The following is a 23,814-nucleotide window of genomic DNA, read 5'->3' on the forward strand; positions in this document are numbered from 1 at the left end:
GTGGTTCCTAGTTGGATTCGTTTCTGCTGTGCCACAATGGGAACTTCACAAAGCATTTTTAAAATGTCAAGGAAAACTTACAGTGCTGAAAGTCAACTGAAACACAGTTGCCTGAGGATATTTTAACACACCTCATCTAATTTTTAACAGATTAAATAGATGAAAAACAAATAGGATTAGAGAGTATTTGTGCATTTTTTTGTGTGTGTTTTTAGGGCTGCACCCATGGCGTACGGAGGTTCTGAGGCTAGGGGTCCAATCGGAGTTGTAGCTGCCGGCCTGCAGCAACTCGGGATCCAAGCCGTGTCTGCAACTTACACCACAGCTAAAGTTGAACCAAGATACATACCATATTTTGTAGTTTACAAAGAAACAATTTATCTTCTTAATAGGTCCCTCTGAAACATACAATTTGATCACGTTAGAGTAAAAAAAAATTGTGTGTTTTGACATATATTAAAAGCATTAGATAAATTTTAAACAGCAGCAAAAGCCTGCTATTCCTATGCTCCTGGTAACATCCTTTATTTGTTTGCTTTTGTTTTTGTTTTCCAAGAAAGCATGAGGTGAAAAGCACAAAGCACATAGTAGGTATTTACACTGCCTGTTGAAATAAACTGTAGTGACGTTTACATAAAGTCCAGAGTAAAGAGAAATCGTTATTTAAATCTCTGAAAAAGATCACCAAATCAGGCCTCATATTTTTAAGTATTAAATGAGACTGTCAGCCAAGAAGGCTCTTCTTAATATAAACTTATCACCATAGTGTAATTATCAGTGTGACTTATATAAGTGTTTGCAGTATTATAAATTATTAAAACCTAAAAATGAACTAGGTTGGTTTTACCTGAGGTTACTTTTCTAATAAACTTCTAAATGATTCTGTTCTCCATCTGAGAGACAAGCATCTTATGGAATTGGTGCTGTTGAAGGACACTCTTGTTCCTGCTCAGTGCCCTTTGAGCACTAACTAGGTAACTCAAGCTAAGGTATAAAAAAAATTAAGTATACCCATTGTCACTGTTTGAAAAAAATTGATGAATGTGTTTTAAAACAGATTATAACTTTAGTTAATGTATGTCACTTTGATAGTTTTCTGATGTAGTCATACTTTTACTGTAGTTCAACTTTAGGTAATAATAACAACTTACACAAATAAAAGCTTTTGTGGTTTTAATGTAAAATCTCTCTTTCTCCTAGGATGAATGTGGACAGTTTCCATATGACGCAAACATCCAGATACACTGGGTATCATTTCTAGATGGGCGCCAGAGAGTTTTGCTTTTCACTGATGATGTTGCCTTGGTTTCCAAAGCACTGCAGGCAGAAGAAATGGAGCAAGCCAACCATGAAATAAATTTTTCTCTCCATAGTCTTGGCCTTTCACTGGTTAACAATGAAAACAAGCAAGAAGTTTCATACATTGGAATAACCAGGTATGGAAGAAGGAAGATAAGGTATCAGGAATATTTAACAGGCATTAAGTTCATAATATCAAGTTTGATGAGTATAAACAAATGCCTCTTCTGAATTTGATATACTGTATATTTTTTTCAGCAAAACTTACTGAACAGTTGTTTTCACTGCTAGTTGAAGTGCCCTTAAGATAGAAAGATGACTAAGATCATGTCTTTGCCCTTACAGTACTCATCTGTTGGTGGGAAAGAAAGAGGTTTGCGTCTTTCTTTGTTGTTTGTGTATATTTTAAAAAATGAATTATAGAGAGTTCCTGCTGTGGCACAGTGGGTTAAGGATCCAGCATTGCCACAGCTCCGGTGTAGGTCACAGGTGCAGCTCAGATTTAATCCCTGGACCTGGCCTGGGAACATTCATATGCTGTGGGGGTGGCCAAAAAAGGAAAAAAAAAGTGGAATTATAAAAACATCAAGAAAAGCTATAAAGTATATACTCTTGCCGTGGAAAGCAGAAGTAGAAGCAACTTTTATGTTATAGAGGCTGGAGAAACTGGGAAGTGTTGGAAAAGCCAATAAGAATGGGTGACATAAATTTGAAGAAAGGTTCATAGAGGAGGTGGTATTTGATATGAGTACATAATCTTTACTATGTGGTTATTTAGAACTTTTTAATAGTAATGGGACCAGTTGTTTTCTCTGGTTCTGCATAAGAAAAATACTTGCTTTTGTCTATTTGTTTTTTTAATCAAACTAACTTTGGTAAAAGATTCGTTCTTTTTTGGAAGCTGTTGGGGGGAATGGTCATCAGCTATAACTAGCATTGGGTCTATTGATAATCATGTGCTTAACAAAGTAGAAAATTAGGTAAATATAGAGATCATGTATGTAATGCTCTTTGCACACCTAACAGATTAAGGGTTCAATAAATGGTATCATGTATACCATTAATGTAATATTAATATATTTATGTATATATGAGTAGTATAGTCTCTTGGCTATATATTTCATTATTGTATAATATTTTTAAAAGTGAAAATCTTTTTTTTTTATGGCCACACCCACAGCATATTATTTATTGCTTTTGTTTAGGGCCGCAACTGCAGCATGTGGAAGCTCCCAGCTCCCATAGCAATGCAGGATCTGAGCCAAGTCTGTGACCTACAGCAGAGCTCATGGCAACACCAGATGTTTAACCCACTAAGCGAGGCCAGGGATCGAACCCACATTCTCAGGAACACTAGTTGGATTTGTTACTGCTGAGTCCCAGAGGGAACTGAGGGTTTTTTTTTTTAGTGTGTGAAATATGTAAGCTCTTTGTCTAGTTTCATTTTTTTGGGCATGTGGATGTCCAGTTGTTCCATCACCATATGTTGAAAAGACTATTCTTTCTCCATTGAATTGCTTTTGATCCTTTTCAAAAACCAGTTAACTGTGTTTGTTTGGATCTATTTCTGGGCTCTCAATTCTGTTCTCTTGATTTGTTCTCTATTCTTTCATCAATATCACACTGTCTTGATTTCTCCGGTTTTATGGCAAGTCCTTTAGGACTTTTTTCCCTCCTTCTATATTGCATTATCTATTTTGAGTTTTTTTGCCTTTCTATATAAACTTTAGAATCAGTTTTCCAACATCCATGAAATAATTAGCTGTAATTTTGATTGGAATCAGATATAATCTATAAATTGACCCAGGAAGAACAATATCTTGACAGTATTGAGTCTTCATATACATGTACATATATTATGTGGATTTATTTAAACCTTTGATTTCTTTCATCAGACTCATATAGATCTTGTACAGATTTGTTAGATTTTGTTTATTATACCTAAGTATTTAATTTCTTTGGTACTATTGTAAACATTATTGTGTTTTAGAGTTCATGTTTTGTGGTGTATAAGAAAGTACTTGGCTTTTTTCTATTAACCTGTATCCTGAAACTTATTAGTTGCAGGTGTTTGTTGGTTGGTCTTTAGGATTTTCTTACATAGACTTCAGTCATCTAAGAACAAAGTTATCAGGTCTTTCTTTCTTTCTTCTCAATCTCTGTACCTTTTATTTCATTTTCTCCTCATTTACCTTACCTAGTATTTCCTGTACAGTGTTGACTAGGAGTGGTGAGGGTGGACCTTCTTGCTTATATTTTCTCATCTTCCTGATCTTAGAAAATACCTAGTTTCTCACCATTAGGTATGATGTTCACTGTAGCTTTTTGTAGACATTCTTTATTAAATTGAAGAAGTTTTTCTTCCTAGTTTGCTGAAGTTTTTAATCGTGAATTTCTGCTGAACCTGTATAATTTATAGCAGATAGTTTATTCCTTATGTTCATTGACTGGTGTCCCTTAAACACTTTATGTAGTGAGGAAATTGCTAATACTGTCATGATTAATGTCAATAAGCTATGTAAAGCATTATGGAGTTATATTTCATCATTAGGCAAACAAGAGTATGACCTTGCCTGTTTTTGCCTCATCTGCTGCCTGTTTTTGTATAGCCTTTATCTAAGAATGATTTTTTTTACATTTTTAAATGGTTGAAAAACCAAAAGAAAAATAACATTTTAACACATGAAAAGTATATGAAATTTAGAGTTTGTTGCCCATAAGTAAAGTTTCATCAGAAAACAGCCTTGCTTATTCTTTTACATGCCTATGGCTGCTTTTGCACTGCTGCTCAGTATGCAACAAATGACAGTAATGTAGTTGTAACTGGAAATACTGCAACTTTTATTTATTTTTTATTAATGCATATTCATCATGTCAAAACAAGAGAAAAATAGATTTTGAATGTCTCTTATGAGACACAGTTATCAAAGAAAATGGCATAGCATTATTATGTAACAACACTATGTATGTAGTAAAAGAATACTATTTTAGTTATACTGAATATATTTTACATTTCCAAACTAAGCGCATATTAGGATATATCCAATTCACAGGAAAGCAATGGCCAGAAAAATAAGAAAACTTAAGACAAGATATCTCATCAAAGAAGAATTTCTTAAGATAAAACAAAAACTGAAATGAAGCTGCAACTGAAGTTAGTTTCTGAGTGATCTATTTGTTAGCTGCACAAAGAAAGCCTTTTACCTATGGTGAATTAATTGAATCATGTCCGAGTGTAGTAGCTAAAGAAATATGTCTAGAGAAAATAAACTTAGGAGCATTAGCCTTTTGGTGAGAGCAGTTGCTTGAGGATTTGAGGGCATTCAGAGCAACATCAGTAGTTAATTAAAAAACAAGACAAATAGTTGAGTTGTTTTCCTTGGCTCTTGATGAGTTAACTGATGTTACCAATACTGTTCAGTTGCATATTTGAGAAGCCAGTTCTGAGTTTGAAAGTGAATGAAGCCTCTATAAATAGTTGTCAGAGAACAACTACAGGTGAGAATATATGTATATATTTGTCTTTTTAGGGCCGCACCCACGACATATAGAGGTTCCCAGGCTAGGGGTCAAATTGGAGCTGTAGCTGCTGGCCTGTGCCACAGCCACAGCGACATGAGATCCAAGCCGCATCTGTGACCTACATATACCACAGCTCACGGCAATGCTGGATCCTTAACCTACTGAGAGAGGCCAGGGATGGAACCTGCATCCTCAAGGATACTAGTCAGATTTGTTTCTGCTGAGCCATGACAGGATTTTTTTTTTTTTGTCTTTTTGCTATTTCTTGGGCCGCTCCTGCGGCATATGGAGGTTCCCAGGCTAGGGGTCCAATCGGAGCTGTAGCTGCCAGCCTATGCCAGAGCCACAGCAACTTGGGATCCGAGCCGCGTCTGCAGCCTACACCACAGCTCATGGCAACGCTGGATCGTTAACCCACTGAGCAAGGGCAGGGACCGAACCCGCAACCTCATGGTTCCTAGTCGGATTCGTTAACCACTGCACCACGACAGGAACTCTGAGGGAGCACCAACTTTGAACCCTGATGAAGAAAAAGTTGTCGCCCCTACAAAAGAAATATAAATTTTTTTTTGTAACCATTTATGGTAACAAATGTTAAATATTATTGTAGTGATCATTTTACAGTATATACAAATACTGAATCATTATGTTGTATATCTGAAACTAAATAATATGTCAGTTCTGCCTCAGTAAAAACGAAGGATGGAAGAACAGAAAGAAGGAAAAATGGACAGAGGAAGGGAGGGAGCAAGGGTGTTTTTCTCATTAACAGACTTGGGTTTTTAAAAATTGTACCCAGTTGTTATTTTTATGTTTTGAAATTCATCAATTAAAAATTTTGTGGTGGTGTCGGAATTCCCATCGCGGCTCAGCGGAAACGAATCCAATTAGTATCCATGAGGATGCGGGTTCGATCCCTGGCCTTGCTCAGTGGGTTAAGGATCCTGAGTTGCTCTGAGCTGTGGTGTAGGTCGCAGATATGCCTCAGATCCTGTGTTGCTGTAGCTGTGGTGTAGGTCGGTCACTACAGCTCAGATTCGACCCCTAGCCTTCCATATGGGAACTTCCATATGCAATGGGTGAGGCCCTAAAAAAAAAAAAAAAAAAATGTGGTACTGTTTTTTTCTTTCATTTTTTAAAGTGCCTACATAGTAACTTCGATTTTTGTCTCAGCCCACAAAGCCTAAAATATTTACTTTGTGGCTTTTTATGAAAAAAAGTTTGCCAGTCCCTTATTTCATTTATGTCACTGTGTGATGGAAAAACACGTTCTCCTGCCTATTTTCTTTATGCACTTACATTTCACGTATTTTGCATTTAAAAAAATTCTCTTGGAGTTCCCATCAAGGCTCAGAGGTTAGCAAACTGGACTAGCATCCATGAGGACACGGGTTTGATCTCTGGCCTTGCTCAGTGGGTTAAGGGTCTGGCGTTGCCGTGAGCTGTGGTGTAGGTCACAGACGAGGTTCAGATCCCATGTGGCTGTGGCTGTGGCGTAGGCCAGTGGCTTCAGCTGCGATTGGACTGGAAGCTTTATATGCCGCGGGCGCAGCCCTAAAAAGACACACACAAAAAATCTCTTGTATAAATGTGATTTTCATAGGACTCTGACAGTTGTGATAATTTGGAGTAATGATAGTTCCACAGGCTAAATGTGTATTTAATTTAATTAATTTTCTTTGTGAATTATTTTAGTTCCGGTGTTGTTTGGGAGATGAAACCAAAGCAGAAATGGAAGCCCTTTAGTCAGAAGCAAATAATTTTGTTGGAAAAGTCCTACAAGAAATATCTAGAATCAAGAGAACATGGCTGGATTAAAGTAGATGATAATTTTGAGGTATACCAAAATTGTTTTGTTTCCTATGTATGTATTTTGTTATTGCTGGTTTTACTATCCAAGTAAAAATTTGGATAGTGAAATTTTACTATCCAAGTAAAAATGTGTATGCAGAAACTAACTTATTAGTGGAATTGGTATGACTAATAAAATTCTTTACTACATTTTTAATTAGTATCATTAAATCATATACTGTGTAACATTTCAAATGTTTCTTGTCTGCATTTTTATAATTTCATCTATTTACAAAGTTGATAGTTTCATATAACTTTTTAGGAAAATCTTGGAGAAATTAAAATTGCTTATTGAAACTTTTTCCTCCTTTACTTTAAATGATACGCATATATATTGCTAAATAAAGGTTATACGGAATTGTATGTTTCAGTGATGATAATCCTATAGAAAACCTGCTCAATTTAATTGATTTAGTGTGAATGATTTTTGGGCATGAGTAGATGTCCACAAATAAAGGTGTTCTCTACACAAGCCCCTCCTCAGTTGAAAGTGAAAGTCACTTGTGCTCCAAGAAGACTCCAGAAGCTTGGCTGCAGGTTCATTCATACAGCTGAGATTACTCTCCGTCTTGTCCTGTCTTTGATGACTGACAGTTGAGTTTGTTGTTGTCACCAGATGTGCTCCCTACCCCCCATCCCTATAAATGTTGATCATTCTCAAATGAAAAAAAAAAAATCTACGTAATTAGTATCAAACCCAAGCTATTAACTATGCATTGTTTAACTTTGTTAAAGCAAAGTAAAGTTTCAGTATTATCTGGCATTACTCATTACTATTACGGATTTTTAAAAATAAACAGCATGGCTCATTTTCCTTCAGTACAGTTTATGTAATAGAAAAGTTCTCAGTTGTTTTCTTGTTTTCCTTGTAACGTTGGTAGAAAAGTGATGATTTTGCTTCAAATATCTCAACTGTAGATCATCCTATGGTAGATCTTTTGATGCTACCTAGAGATAAGATATTTTCCCTTTTAAGTTTGTGAGTAAATGGATATTTAGTTATTTATTTTTTGCTTCTAAGGGCTGCATCTGCAGCATATGGAAGTTCCCAGGCTAGGGGTAAAATTGGAGCTACAGCTGCCAGTCTACACCACAGCCATAGCAATGCCTGATCCTTGACCCACTGAGCGAGGCCAGGGATCAAACCCGCATCCTCATCGATCGTAGTCAGGTTTGTACACTGCTGAGCCACGACAGGAACTCTCTAAATGGATATTTAAAATGAGCAACTCTGCTAATGGCCAGTTCATCACAAATACATGTGCTTTTATTCTAGGTGAATTTTGGCAAAGACCTAATGGAAATGCGCCTCCCATTTCGGTGCCCTATAAAGCGAGATTTTTTATCAGGAATTCAGGTTGAATTTAAGCAGTCTCCTCACCAAAGAAGTTTAAGAGCCAGGTTGTACTGGCTTCAGGTAACATTGTCTTCCTATTCAATAGATATATCTAATCAGTTTGGGGATCTTGGGTCTGAATCTTTTTTTATTTACAAGTTTCTATCATACATCGTAATTGGTATTTTTCTTTTTGCTTATATGTTTATTCTCCTCCTCCCTTGGATCCTGCAGATTCAGCACACTTATTAGCCAAGACTAAAGACTTTGTGACTGTTGAGACTTTAATTTGACTAGTTAACCTGCCAGAATATTTTCTTATACTGAATTTTTTTTTTTTTTTTTTTTTTCCTCTTTAAGGTCGCACCTGTGACATATAGAGGTTCCCAGGCTAGGGGTTGAATCAGAGCTGCAGTGCCAGCCTACACCACAGCCACGGCCACGCCAGATCCGAGCCACATCTGCAACCTACATCACAGTTTATGGCAACACTGGATCCTTAACCCACTGAGCGAGGCCAGGGACTGAACCTGCAACCTCATGGATGCTGGTCGGATTTGATTATGCTGAGCCACGATGGGAACTCCTGAAATTGTTATTTTTAAATATTCCTTTGAATTTTCATGAAATCCCCAAATAAGATTTTCTTTTGTCATTCTCTATGGGAATGAGCAGGGCTGTGTTGGAGCTTGGTTTTGGCTGCTTGTTTGCTTATTCCCTTCCTGCCTCCCTCCATCTCTCCCTTTTATCTACTAATACCGTGTAGGACATTTTTATTCTTTTTTTTCTTAATACCTAACGTCTAATTTAATAGCCAGTCTCCACTTAAGTTTTGTTTAAATTACACACTGTTGAAATCTCACATGATCTGTAGGTACAAATGTTTCCATTAATAGTGTTGATCCTGCACAATTTAATGCAATTATGAGGATGTTTACGTATTCCTTTATGCAAAAGCTTGCCCTTGGTGAGATATATAGGAATTGTAGATTTAAAGGAAAACTTCTAATAGCAGCATGTATATGTATAGATACTTATGATATAATTGGTGGCATGTTTAAAAGTTTAAATTATTTTAAGTCCTACTGAATTAGTTTCCTTTTTATTCAGGTCGATAGTCAGTTACCAGGTACAGTGTTCCCTGTTGTATTTCATCCTGTGGCCCCTCCAAAATCTATTGCCTTGGATTCAGGTAAAAAAAAAAGAAAAAAATGAAATACACCCTACATATGAAAGTTGAGTAGACATTATTTTGATAGACTATAAAGCTTAATTGTCTTTTTCCTGTTTCCTTTCTCCCTTTTAGAGCCCAAACCTTTCATTGATGTGAGTATCATCACGAGATTTAATGAGTACAGTAAAGTCTTACAGTTCAAGTAAGTAAATATTCCCCTTTTTCTAAAGGAATTTAAAATAAGAATCTACTTTGAAAATAAATTTTACTCTTTTGAAAATGACTTCTTTTTTTGGTCTTTTTAGGGCTGCACTTGCAGCATATGGAGGTTCCCAGGCTAGGGGTCGAATTGGAGCTGTAGCTGTTGGCCTGCACCACAGCCACAGCAATGCCAGATCTGAGCTGCACCTGCAGCCTATACCACAGCTCACAGCAACCCCGGATCCCACTGAGTGAGGCCAGGGATTGAACCTGTGTCCTTGTGGATAGCAGTCAGATTCATTTCTGTTGAGCCTTCGAAAGTGACTTCTATATAAAAATTGTTTTCCACCTGAACATACCGATCCACTTTTGGTCAAGTGATTTCCTATCTGTAGATGGATAAACAAGGTCCTACTGTATAGCATAGGGAACTATATTCAATATATTGTGATAAACCATAACGGAAAAGAATATGAAAGAGAATATATATGTATAACTGAATCACTTTGCTGTACAGTAGAAATTAATGCAACATTGTAGGAGTTCCCGTCGTTGGGTTAACAATCTCTCGTTGCTATGAGCTGTGGTATAGGTTGAAGACACAGCTCAGATCTTGAGTTGCTATGGCTGTGGTGTAGGGCAGCAGCTACAGCTCTGACTCGACCCCCAGCCTGGGAATTTCTATATGCTGTGGGTGCGGCCCTAAACACACCCCCCCACACACACACACAACGTTGTAAATCAACTGTACTTCAATAAAATAAATTGAAAAAAAATTAATAGCCTCTGTACATTTCGAAGTGTAAAATTCTTTTTTTTTTTCTCTCTTTTCTAGGGCTGCTCCTGTGGCATATGGAGATTCCCAGGCTAGGGGTCCAATCAGAGCTGTAGCCACCAGCCTACACCAGAGCCACAGCAACATGGGATCCGAGCCGCGTCTGCAGTCTACACCACAGTTCATGGCAACGCCGGATCCTTAACCCACTGAGCGAGGCCAGGGATCGAACCTGCAACCTATGGTTCCTAGTTGGACTCGTTAACCACTGAGCCACAACTGAAACTCCCAGGGCGTAAAATTCTTTCAACTGCTTTCTCCCCTTTGTAATTCCCACTAGAATATAAAATAGTGAACTATAAATGATAACTATGTTTGTGTGTCGTTTAAAACAATTTCTGTGAAATTAAAAGATTAGATAATACTATGCCACTTCGTCTAGTCGTTTTTGTCTCTCCATAACATGATAAATGTGAAATTTGGGACTTTATGTGCTAAATGTTGATATAGTAGTATTACCTCTAGTGAAGCCTTCACTTTAATAAAAAAAAAAAAAAAAGATCTCAATCTAAGTAGACTTTGATCTTGTTAACTAACACTTTTTTAGAGATCAAGATCTTGCTGTGGTTTTTGGCCAAAATCAAAGTTTTAACAGGGAAAATTATAAGATTTGTTAGAAAGCCTTTTCTATCTTTAAAAAAAAAATTCTTCCTCTTAAAAAAATTTCTTTTTCCTTAGGTATTTTATGGTTCTCATTCAGGAAATGGCCTTAAAAGTTGATCAGGGGTTTCTAGGAGCTATTACTGCACTGTTTACTCCAACAGCTGATCCTGAAGCTGAAAGAAAACGGGTAATAATTTTTACTTGGGGAGAAAGTTACAAAATAAAATTAAATCAACCATTATTTGAACTGATTGTAGTAGAAAAAAATTTAAAATACAAATTCTTGATTAATTTTTTTCAGACAGAGTTAATCCAGAAAGAATCTGATGCTCTAAACACAGAATTAGTGGAGACTTCAGTGACTGATACATCCATTCTTAGTTTCTTTGAGCACTTCCATATTTCTCCTATTAAGGTTTGTCATAATTCTTTGCGAATTTGACAGAATTATTGTAGAACTTTTAAAGGATCTGTGTACAAATGTTGGTTTTAATGTGTGGTATCAAATATTTGGTGGGAATTTTGTTTGATTTACTGAAATAATTAGGACAATTCTCTGTAACATATGTACATCCATAATTCCCACAGAGAAACCACCAGAGCATGATCTCTAGTCTTGAATTAACAACCCCTTTATTCAGGAAGAAGCTGACAGAAGCATTTCTTAATTAAGCAAAGTGCTCACCGATGTTTAATGTTTTGGTTGCACTTTGTAACTACTGTCACTGTCTGAATAGAAAGCTATAATGGGTGCCCTAACCAGAATGTGAAAACGCTGAAGTAGGTATTATACTGTTGATGTGGTGTTTTTCACCCTTTCAAAATTTGATTGTAACCAAAGGAGTGGAAAATTGGATACCTTTCACTTGCCTGATTTTGTTCTTTATGAACCCATTTCCTTATCTCCTTTTGTTGTTCTTTTTAGCTTTTATAGGGGAAGGTGATTGCTTAGTGGATTCACAAGTGCTCTCAACCGTTAAGCTCTAAACTTGTGTAATGGGCCAAATTTACAATTAAGGAACTCTGAAAATATTGATGATCCTTTACATTCTCAAAAACTGTGTACAGCACATTATTTTCAATTGTATTCATCAGTCCATTCACCTAAGAGAATAGATTTATAAACTGCAGTTATTATTATAAATCAATACATTAGTTTGGTAGTATATACCCATAGTGTTAGGTATAAAATTGATACGATTTTATGTGGTAGGTTATACACAATTTCTTTTTCATTATAAATGAAAATTGGTTATTTTTGAGATTGACCAGTACCTTCAATAAATATGTACTGAAGGAAGGCCTGCTATGGAAGATATAAAATGACTTCATGGAGTGTATAATCTCAGGGATATTAAAGTTTGGTGGTTTACTTATACATATTTTTAGGCATGGGGTTGTGCCATGAAGTTGAATATTTAAGATCATGAGCCATAGTCATTTTCTTATTCCATGGTGGCTTTGCTGTAGGAAAAGGTTGGATCTCTTTTCACTTGAGTTATATTTTCTGGACCCCAGCATCTCTGAGTCTGCAGATGGGCAAAAGTCCATGTCAAAGAAAATAACCAGCAACTGGGCCTTCCTGGCCTTGCCTCAGGTCCCCCTCTATTGAGCCCTCTGTTGATTAGGGAAAATGCCTAAAAGAAGGGCAGAATGAGAAGGGAGAGTTACCTGCTTTACTTAGACATGTTGAATTACCTTCTGCCTGTGTCTTCTGGCACTGTTGCACTAATGATGATGCAGCACAACGTACAAGAAGCTAATTGAGAAAGTGAAAATCTCTGTTTAAATACTGAGTTAAGGGGTCTGTGGAAGCTGAAAATTTTTGTTACCCTTTAAAAAAATTCTTTAGAACTTGCTGTTTGTTGCCGTAATTGTCGTGTTATTGTTACTTTTTATTATTGTATCACTATACCACAGTAATTATTGTTAATTGTTACCAGAAGTTATTTATCTTATTGGATTAAAATAAATGATTATCCATTATTTTGAGTTTTAGACTACTTGTGGAGTCAGTTGACTTTTTTTTTTTCTTCCTTCAAATGGCCCTGCAATTTTTGCAAAGTGTTTTAGGCTCCTCCTATAAACACAGTGGTATTTATATACTTTGAATAAAATTACAGTTTGATTTTCGGAACAAACTGATTTATATTTTATCAAAAAGTAAATATGAGAATCAGATAGTGTGAGTTATTCTATGTCATATACAGAGTAGCAAATAATATTCTTTAGGACTCTTATTGAAAGATACAATATTAGTTTGTATCTGGACAGTCTGATTTCTATGTGTATAAACTTTTTGCTTTTTTCATTTATTGAAATTATTTTTCTTTCAGTTGCATTTGAGTTTATCTTTGGGTTCTGGTGGTGAAGAATCAGACAAAGAAGAACAGGAAATGATTCCAATTCATTCCATCAACCTGCTATTGAAAAGCATAGGTGCTACTCTGACTGATGTGGATGACCTTATATTCAAGTAAGATTTATGTTAAAGTGTACTGGGAGGCTTTCATACCAGAATCATGTTTCTGGATATTAATCCTCTCCATTTTTTTTTTTTCTAGGGCCACACCCGCAGCATATGGAGATTCCCAGGCTATGGGCCTAATGGGAAGTGTAGCTGCCGGCCTGCGCCAGAGCCACAGCAGTGCAGGATCCGAACCACGTCTGCGACCTATACCACAGTTCATGGCAACGCTGGATCCTTAACCCACTGAGCGAGGCCAGGGATCAAGCCCGCAACCTCATGGTCCCTAGTCGGATTTGTTAACCACTGAGCCACAATGGGAACTCTAATCCTCTCCATTTTTTTGCTAGAATGTTAGCTCAGGAAAAAAGATTCTTCTTACTATTTAAACTTGAAGAGTGTGGTTACTTTCTAATTATGTTCTTTATACCTAGTTTATTCATAAAAATAAAGAGTCTTAATATTTCCTTATTATCAATATCTAGATAATACATGAATATAGAATAAACATTGAATTGTTTTAGTAGTATTTTATAAATTTACTATGTTTTAAATGGAAATATATTCAGGAATATATAGCAATAGGGTTAGGTTTTGGTATAATCATATGGCAAAGTATAGATAATAATTCCTTGCTACATTTAATATTAGAATATGTATGCCGGACATAATATAAATTCAATGAATGTTTATTGAATAATCAACAATGGTATTGGGACAAGTAGTTATCTTGGAGGAAAAAAAATCAATTTATATCATTTTCACCTCACTTACATACTATAGAATTTCATAGGAATCGAAGGCCTAAACACAAAACTCAAATAGAAAGCAAAAACTTAGGAAAAATAGAAGTTAATGCTGTAAAAATCTCCAAAAAAAAAAAGGAAGTCTTTCTCCATTTAAAAGCAATAGGATATCCCCGGTAGCTCAGTGGGTTAGGGATCCGGTGTTGTCACTGCTGTGGCTCTGGTTACTGCTGTGGTACCGGTTTGATCCCTGGCCTCAGAACTTCCATGTGCCATAGGTGCAGCCAGAAAAAAAAAATTAAAAATAAAAAAATAATTGATTTCATTACATAAAAATTAAATACAACAAGATTAATGAAAACAATTAAGAACCAACTGGAAAAATATGTTAAATATAACAAAAGGTTAATAGTCTTAATTTTTAATCTAAAAATTCCAGTACCATGGTTACCAGAGGACAATATGAGATAATTCACAAAAGAATAGCTGCAGTGGCGAATAGATATCAGAAATGTTTAGCTTTATTAATTATCAAAGAATATATGCAAAACAAATTATCAAAGATTTCAAAATAGGAGAAATCCTAGTACTAGAGGGGAGGACTCTAAAAAATGGGCACTTTTTTAAAAAAACTATTTGTATGAGTGAAAACAGCCTTTTTTTTTTTTTTTTTTTTGTCTTTTTGCCTTTTCTAGGGCCGCTCCCACGCCATATGGAGGTTCCCAGGCTAGGGGTCCAATCGGAGCTGTTGCTGCCGGCCTACGGCACAGACACAGCAATGCGGATCCGAGCCGCATCTGCAACCTACACTGCAGCTCACAGGGCAATGCTGGATCCTTTACCACTGAGCAAGGCCAGGGAATGAACCCGCAACCTCATGGTTCCTAGTTGGATTGTTAGTCACTGAGCCACCACGGGAATTCCTAATGACCTTTTTTTTTTTTTTGGTCTTTTCTAGGACCACACCCATGGCATATGAAAGTTCCAAGGCTAAGCTTCTAGTCGGAGCTGTAGCCGCCAGCCTACGCCAGAGCCACAGAAATGTGGGATCCAAGCCGCATCTGCGACTGGCAGTTCTTGGTAACACAGGATCCTTAACCCACTGAGTGATGCCAGGGATCGAACCCGCAACCTCATGATTCCTAGTTGGGTTCGTTAACCACTGCGCCAAGAGATGGGAACGTAAACAGCCTTAAATGTTACTGTAACCTTTTACTCAGTAAATATTTTGAGGGAGAATTCAGTCCAAAAAATAATCTTGAAATGCAACCAGAGTTATATTCAAGATTCACATGGCAATGCTAATTATGTCAAAATTTAGAAATGTCTGTCTGTGTAAGAATTATTTATGATACTTCCACATGATGGAATGCTGTGTCTGTTAAAAATGGTTACATAGAAATTTTAAAACATAGAGTAATACTTATCCATAATGTTGAGTGTAAAAATGCATACAAAATTTTTTTTTAATTACAATTTTTTTTTCTTTCTGTCTTTTTAGGGCCACACCTGTGGCATATGGAGGTTCCCAGGCTAGGGGTTAAATCAGAGCTGCAGCTGCTGGCCTGTTCCACAGCCACAGCAATGCCAGATCTGATCCATGTTTTCGACCTACACCACTGCGCATGGCAACACCAGATCCTTAACCTACTTAGTGAGGCCAGGGATTGAACCAGCATCCTCATGGATACTAGTCAGATTTGTTTCTGCTGAGCCATGATGGGAACTCCCCAGAATGCTTTAATATTTTTCAGTTGTACAGAAAAGAGAAAAAATTCAAAGTGGAAAATGAGAAGAAGAAAAACTTAAAAATTGACTGTAATGAATGGAATTACAGTCAACTTTTTTAAGCCTTTTTGCTCTTTATGTGTTTATGAAAGATTTACATATTTTTATAATAGTTTTGTTCCAATATTGTCTATCTCAAATATAAATTATATGCAGCACATGTACAAACCTAATTGTGAATTAGCAATGATTAATTAATCATTGAAATTTTGTCTTTTTTTTTTCCAAAAAATAATCTTAGTACCATTAATTCTTTCTCCTCCTAGATTGGCTTATTATGAAATTCGATATCAGTTTTACAACAGAGATCAACTCATGTGGAGTGTTGTTAGACATTACAGTGAACAGGTAACTTCCTATCATAGTAGCTCATAAGGAATATACTTCCCAAAATATCAAAGCAAAACATTTATATGTGACTGTACAGTGTGTGACATTTACCTAAATTATCACAATTCGCAATCCTATTACTCAGTGGTTTTCTCTTTGTGTGTGTGCGAGTATGTGTCTTTTTAGGGCTGCACCCACAGCATATGGAGGTTCCCAGGCTAGGGGTCTAATTGGAGCTGTAGCCGCCAGCCTTCGCCACAGCCACAGCAATGTGGGATCCGAGCTGCGTCTGCGACCTACACCACAGCTCATGGCAACTCTGGATCTTAACCTTGAGTGAGGCCAGGGATGGAACCTGCCACTTTGTGGTTCCTAGTCGGATTCGTTTCTGCTGCTCCACAAAGGGAATTCCACTCAGTGGTTTTCTTGAATGATTAATTTTTATTTTAGTTCGTTCCCCTCTGTTATAAACATTTTTAAAGTTTCCTTTAATGTTTTTTCCCTTGAAGTTACAAATTCACCACTTTGGGAAAGAATAGTGATTTAGGAGTCATTACATTTTATTCCTTCATGACTACAGTTTCTAAGCGTAGCTAGTAGAATTGTAAGGAAGCCAAGCTCCTCCCTGTGGCAGTTACTCCATGATTCGAGTTCTATGCACAAGACATAGTAGTTGTTTGGGGGCAGTAGGGTACCACTCCTATACTGTGGAACTCCATGATGACATTCCCCTTTCCTTCCTTTGCGGGAGGTCTTTTGTCTTTTGGTGTGTGTGTATAGACATTATGTTTTTCACATGTTCAAATAAGGATGTATTTTCAATTGTTTTTTGTTTGGGTTATTAATTATTACCTGTCTTCATAGCAGTAGTGATAATAGCATAACAGAAATGAGGAACAATTGTTGAAGTATATATTCATTTAATATGTATACTCAACCACACAAGTCAGTATAATAGACCTCCAGTTTTATAGATATGAAGAGTGAAGCCTGTAGAGACTGACTTGTCCAAGTTTACATAATTGCTAAATGGTAGACTTGCCTCAAACTTAGTTTCCTCCAATTTTAAAGACTCATGTAAAGTACTAGCATAATGTCTGGTACATAGTGAAAGATCAATTAATGGTCATAATGGTGGCTATTCTGCCTAGCTTTAATGACCTAATTTAGTCAATATTCCACTTTTTTCTTATTGCATCATGATGTTGTTTCCTACAACAGTTGCAAATGTCTTCATTTATTTCTTTTTTTCCCCCTTCAGTTCTTGAAGCAGATGTATGTCCTTGTATTGGGCTTAGATGTGCTTGGAAACCCATTTGGATTGATTAGAGGCTTGTCTGAAGGATTCGAAGCTTTATTCTATGAACCCTTCCAGGTAGTATATTTTACTTATTTTTTTAAGAGTAGTGTAAAAAAATGGATGTTCACTTTCACTTTTTATGTATGGCACATAATTTGTATTTTAATTGTATCTCGGAACTGAATAATGTTGCAATAACAAAAATGTCATTGAGATGACATTAAAGATGACTTGAGATGACATTAAAAGATTGTTTTAGTATTCATTAAGCACTTCTAATGTCTGGGTGATAAAACTTGCCCACGTTTTCTAGGATTTAATGTAGTTGTAAGGAAAAGTGCTAGGTAGATTGAGACCATTTCAAGGCTGTTTCTACCACGGTGGAAAGGAAGGACTAATGGGGCATTAAAAACTGACTTTGTTTCATAGTCAAGCTTTCCTCTAACCTGTTTACCTCCATTGAAAGGATCTAGGGGCTCAGCGTGGTGTAGACTTTAGGGATTTTAGAAGTACAAAGCAAAGAGAATAAGTGGGGGGAAAAGAGAGCTAAAACTCCATGGGTTCTTAGTCTTGTTATTGGTGTAGTTTTAGCAGCGTGATGGGACTTGGTATAGGGAGGCCCACTTCAGGTTGTGACTGAAGCCAGTCATTACTCTTCTCCAATTTTTATCATGGGTTGCTGAGGTCATGTGGGTTGAAAGTATCTTCACAGTAGGTGTTTCATCAGTATTTGGATTATAGAGTGAGAATGTTTATGGATCTTTACAGATTCTGTATCTTCACAGAAACCCTGAAATACTTGATGAAAAGTCTTAAACTTATGTAAATTTTAAGTAGCCATATCTATATGTATATGTACTTTTTTTTTCTTTTTTTTTTTTTTGCCAGGGTGCTGTTCAAGGCCCTGAAGAATTTGCTGAGGGGTTAGTAATTGGAGTAAGAAGTCTCTTTGGACACACAGTAGGTATGTATCACATATTTGTGTGTGTGTGTGTGTGTGTGTGTGTGTGTGTATTTATGTATGTATAGATTAATTATAGTTATTACAAAATGCATTGTTCATGAAAAAATGGTTGTGGTTAATAAAAGAGGGATCAGTTTTCTAATAATTCCTGTAAAAAATGCTCCCATGATCCTAAATGGAAAATAATTTAATACCAACCTGCTGGGGGTTTTTTATATGTCCTTGTAGTGTTGATTTGATGCACTTTAAATAGTTTTATTCCTCTTCTTGCTAAGTGGGAAATGGGAAAAATAAATCTATGCATTTTTGTGTATGAGACTGAATTTTTAAGCCCCTGCTAGTTTAAAGCAATCACATGCTGTGTACTGTGGCGATGTTCTCCCAAGAGACAGTGTGATTGACCTCTCTGGGCCTTTCGATAGGTGGAGCAGCAGGGGTTGTATCTCGAATCACTGGTTCTGTTGGAAAAGGTTTGGCAGCAATTACAATGGACAAAGAATATCAACAAAAAAGAAGAGAAGAGATGGGTCGGCAGCCTAAAGATTTTGGTGACAGCTTGGCCAGAGGGGGAAAGGGCTTACTGCGGGTGAGTTTCCTGCTGAAGCTTCAAGAAACGCTAAGTTTTATATGCTCTTCAGATTATGTACTGGTTGTCTAAAACCTGTCAGTAAAGGTCTATCAGAGTAGCAGTAGTGATAAATTGTGGCCTTTCTGTTTTCTTTTTGTTCTCTTTCCCCTTTATGGCCACCAGCTTTCTCCCCCAAATCCTAGACTTAGTTTGGCCCTTGGGCTGGAAGGAAAACTCCAGTGATGGCAGGTTAGCACTGGTGGAGGGAGGAGTAAGGCAAAGAGATGTGGTAAATGGTGGTAGCTGTGGGGAGGAGCTCTTCAGTTCTTCAGGTCACCTGTACCCAAGGAAAGGAGGTTACAGCTTATGAGTTATAAATCAGGAACTGCCTTCCACTACTTTTTAGGACTTTAAAAATTATACAGGTAACATATGAATACTGTTTAATTATACAGGTAATAAATGATGATTCTCCTTATAAGTGATTATAAGAACTTACAGGATCCAGCATTGTCACTGCAGTGGCTCAGGTTGCTGCTGTGGCACAGGTTCAATTCCTGGCCCGGGAACTTCCACATGCCCCAGGTGCGGCCAAATTAAAAAAAAAAAAAAAAAAAAAAAAAGGAACTTGTAAGTTCCTTTTTTTTTTTTTTTAACAAGTAATGGAAATGTAGGTAAGGCTATAAAGTATTCTGATTACTCCTCATTTTCTGAGAAGTATCTAATCTTTTCAATATAGTATATATCCTTCAGTTCTTTTTCTATACATTTGTATAGTACGCAGGTGTCTTTAGTTACTACCATTACTTGACAGTTATTTAAAGAATGTACAAACATGTTATTTTTTAAATGTGAGAGAGAATTTCCTGTGTTTGTGCCAGTGATCTGTAATGTGTGTTATTTCTTCTAAGGTGCTTTATTTGTCAGGTTATTTGCTATCCTTCAGAGGTCCCTTATTTTTCAATTTTCTGCATTTTCACTAAATGACAGAGACATCTCACTAGAATATAATTAGATTTGTAATTTTCTCAACTCATTTTACTGATTTAGAAACTGGACCAACTGCTGATTGGTGTCAGACTCAGATGTAGAAAATTTTCACCTGCTTTACTGCTCTTTTTGTTATAAAATTCTGTTTCTACAAGGGCTTCGTTTACAATTTGCTATGATATAATATTTTAAAGTCATAGTACTTGCTTAAATGTGCATATTGTTCTCTCTGTCAAGTCCTCATTTTAAAAAAAGTTATTTCTAGTATGTCTATAGAGACCTCTAGTGGTTGGTGTAAAATTAAGCACCTTCCATTCAGGCTTGACCTGATGATTGATTTCTCTCTCAGGGAGTTGTTGGTGGAGTGACCGGCATAATAACAAAACCTGTAGAAGGTAGGTTGAGACTGTTTCCTTCTTACAAAGTCAAGAAGAGTTGATACATGGTAAACATGATAGGTGTTAATCCTACTAGGTATTTGAGAGAATTTCTGAGTAATTCTGTGTTTATAGTCTTAAATTGTTTAATGAACATTCTTTCCTCAAAATGTGGAAAGGCTAAGTTGTAGACTATTTCAGACTTAAGAGGATATTTTCAGCAGGGTCGTAGTTAGACTATATTCCTTTAGGTTCTCAATAGCAGTTGGCTCTTTTTTTTTTTTTTAAAATGCCTATCTAGAAAAGCACATTACTTTATTCAGTTCAATCCCTATCACAATCCCAGTTAGCTTTTTTACAGAAATTGACAAGCTGATTCTAAAATTTATGTGGGAATTCAGGGGAACCCCAAATAGCCAAAAAAATCTTGGAAAAAAAGAACAAAGTTGGAGGACTTAACACTATCCAATTTTAAAAGTTAGTATAAAGTTAAAATAGCTAAGACAGGTGGTACTGGCATACAGGTACACCTAGAGAAGTGGAATAGAATTTAGATTCCAGAAATGCATCCTTACATTTACGGTCACTTGATCTCTGACAAGGGTGCCAAGATAATTCCATAAAGAAAGAATAGTCTTTACAACAAATGGTGCTGGGGAATTCCTTAGTGGCCTAGTGGTTAAGGATTTGGCATTGTCACTGATGTGGCATGGATTCCGTCCCTGGCATGGGAACTTCCACATGCCTGGGTATAGCCATGAAAATAAATTAAAAAACAAAAACAAATGGTGCTCAGACAACTGGATGTAAGCATAGTTTATTTATATGACCCAATAGTTCTACTTGTAGTTATGTACTCAAGGGGACTGAAAACCTATGTTTGCTCAAAAACTTGTGCACACATATATATAGAAACATTATTCATAATAGCCAGAATGTAACAGCAACTCAAATGTCCATCAACTAATACATGGATAAACAAAATGTACTGTATCTGTATAATGGGATATTATCTATTTTAAAAAAATCAAGTATTGGTATAAGTGCAAGAAGGATGAGCCTTGAAAACGTGATTCTAAGTGAAAAAAGCCAATCACAAAAGGCCACATATTATATGATTCCATTGGTAGGAAATGACCAGAAATGGCAAATCCATACAGATAGAAAGTAGTTTAGTGGTTGTCTAGGTCTGCAGGGAAGAAGGAGGTAAATTGCATAATAATGGAAAAAAATAAAAATCATATATATATGTAAAAAAAAGATTAGAAGGAGGGTTTAGGGGGAAATTGGGAATGATGATTAATAGGTATGGGGTTTATTTTTGAGATAATACACATTTTCTTAAATGGATTATAGTGATGGTTGCACAATTCTGAATATATTAAAAACATTTAATTTGTATATTTTAATGGGTGAGTTATATGATATGTGAATTATATTTCAATAAAATTCTTATAATTAAAAAAGAAAAGTATGCTGCTTGAGAACTTTCCTGATGGCTGGCATAATAAAAAGAGAATATTTTCTGGTCAGCTCTTCGACTTTCCAGTCATAGGCTCAGATTAAACTCCTGGATCAATAGTTGTAAAACTTGAAAGTGCCTCCGGGTTACCTTGGGGGCTTATTAAAGCATAGATTGCTGGCTAGGAGTAGGGCCTAATAATATGCTTTTTATTTTATTAAGATTTTAATTTTTTTATTATAATTGATTTAGAATATTCTGTCAATTTCTGCTGTACAGCAAAGTGACCCAGTCATACATATACATTTATTCTTTTTCTCACATTATCCTCCCATCATGTTCCATCACAAGTGACTAGTTATAGTTCCCTGTGCTATACAGCAGGATCTCATTGCTTATCCACTCCACATGCAATAGTTTGCTCTACTGACCCCAAACTCCACTCCCTCCCCCTCCCTCTTGGCAACCACAAGCCTGTTTTCCAAGTCCATGTGTTTGTTTCTTTTCTGTAGATGGATTCATTTGTGCCGTTTATTGGATTCCAGATATAAGTGATAGTGTGTTGAGAACCACTGATTTATTACCTGTTAGCATTAAATTTAACTTCCTTAGAAAGCCAAATTCTACAAGCCTCCTTGGTAAAATAGTTCAGTATTTGGCTTAGGTGTTTGTTGAGTTCAGAGGTGCTTATTTTAAAATCTTTATGCTTTCGTTGTCTTTGGTTTTATAAAGGTGCCAAAAAGGAAGGAGCTGCTGGATTCTTTAAAGGAATTGGTAAAGGGCTTGTGGGTGCTGTGGCTCGTCCAACTGGTGGAATCATTGATATGGCCAGCAGCACCTTCCAGGGAATTCAGAGGTAATTAAAAAGCACATACTATGTGCAGGGTGTGCGTCTGTGTGCAAACTGTTGTTAGGAATACATAAGTTGATTAAATACTCTGCCTGCTCTTAAGGACCTTATAGTCTAATTAATTGAAAGCTATGACAGATTCACAAGGTAGAGTGCCTGCAAAAAGGAGTAAGAAGAGACATGTTTTTTGTTTATGGCTCAGTTTCTCTCAACACATGTTTATTGGTCCCTCCCATATGCCTGGCACTAGTTAGACACCATGGATACAAGAGTGGATGACCTACTCCCTGCCTTCATAATTTTGACATTTTCTTTAAGAAAAAATGGGGGAACTTGGAGTCAAACTGACTTGTTTTTTAACACTTGTCACATTATTTTGGGCAAGTTTTAAAAATCACTCTGTGCTTATCAAATATAGATATACCATGTTATGTAGTATAGTGTTTAATCAACACATATATTTGTATTACTCTGAAAAATTCTCATGTGTTTTTCTTATACACTGCCTTACCCAGGGCTGCAGAGTCAACCGAGGAAGTGTCCAGGCTCCGTTCCCCTCGTCTGATTCATGAAGATGGTATCATCCGCCCTTATGATAGACAGGAATCTGAGGGCTGTGATTTATTTGAGGTATGAACTCTATTCTTAGTGGTCACAAGTGAAATTTAATTTTAAATATTTCTAGGATCAGGATTTCATGGGAGGTTCCTAAAATTCCTGACATCAACTTATTTAAAGATTACACAGGAAACATGGTTTGTAGAGTAGAATTTGATTATTTATGTTTAATTATATTAGCATAATATGTTAAAAAGGAATAACTGGTCTTTTTTTTGCTACACAGGATCGAAGCTTTTTAGTGCAGAAAAGATAATGTTAAAAGAAGTCATAGACTTTATCACTCTTTGTATGGTAGCTCTTTTAGTTTGCGTTGTTAATGTCAATCTCCTGCTTGCTAGCCAATTACTGGAATTTCACTGCTTCCTTTTCTCCCAACCAAATTAATTTATTTGGACTACACTGTAAATCTAGATTTATTCAGGTAAATAGGAGTTGGAGGAAAGAGGGACCGTTGTGGCTCAGTGGTAACGAACCTGACTAATATCCATGAAGATGCAGGTTCATTCCCTGGCCTTACTCAGTGGGTTAAG

At 36.4% G+C, this 23,814-nt stretch overlaps 1 protein-coding gene across 6 annotated transcripts in view; it reads left to right on the top strand.

The window, feature by feature from the left end:
• The window catches only part of VPS13C (vacuolar protein sorting 13 homolog C), a 174,221-nt gene that overhangs the window by 134,894 nt on the left and 15,513 nt on the right, over positions 1-23,814 (top strand). For all 6 annotated transcript variants that reach the window (XM_021094362.2, XM_021094365.2, XM_021094370.2 and 3 more), the window contains 15 exons: positions 1,201-1,436; positions 6,517-6,658; positions 7,949-8,089; positions 9,119-9,200; positions 9,315-9,384; positions 10,897-11,008; positions 11,123-11,236; positions 13,158-13,297; positions 16,089-16,170; positions 17,414-17,527; positions 18,341-18,416; positions 18,839-19,002; positions 20,324-20,369; positions 22,546-22,669; positions 23,179-23,293. In XM_021094362.2, coding sequence (XP_020950021.2) covers positions 1,201-1,436; positions 6,517-6,658; positions 7,949-8,089; positions 9,119-9,200; positions 9,315-9,384; positions 10,897-11,008; positions 11,123-11,236; positions 13,158-13,297; positions 16,089-16,170; positions 17,414-17,527; positions 18,341-18,416; positions 18,839-19,002; positions 20,324-20,369; positions 22,546-22,669; positions 23,179-23,293 — 1,758 coding nt within the window. The remainder of the gene's footprint in view (positions 1-1,200; positions 1,437-6,516; positions 6,659-7,948; positions 8,090-9,118; positions 9,201-9,314; positions 9,385-10,896; positions 11,009-11,122; positions 11,237-13,157; positions 13,298-16,088; positions 16,171-17,413; positions 17,528-18,340; positions 18,417-18,838; positions 19,003-20,323; positions 20,370-22,545; positions 22,670-23,178; positions 23,294-23,814) is intronic.

Source organism: Sus scrofa, chromosome 1, assembly GCF_054392235.1.
Source record: "Sus scrofa isolate SSC_HxYL_T2T_F1_AM1 chromosome 1, Sscrofa_HxYL_maternal_Yorkshire_Landrace_v2.0, whole genome shotgun sequence".
Taxonomy (NCBI): Eukaryota; Metazoa; Chordata; class Mammalia; order Artiodactyla; family Suidae; genus Sus; species Sus scrofa.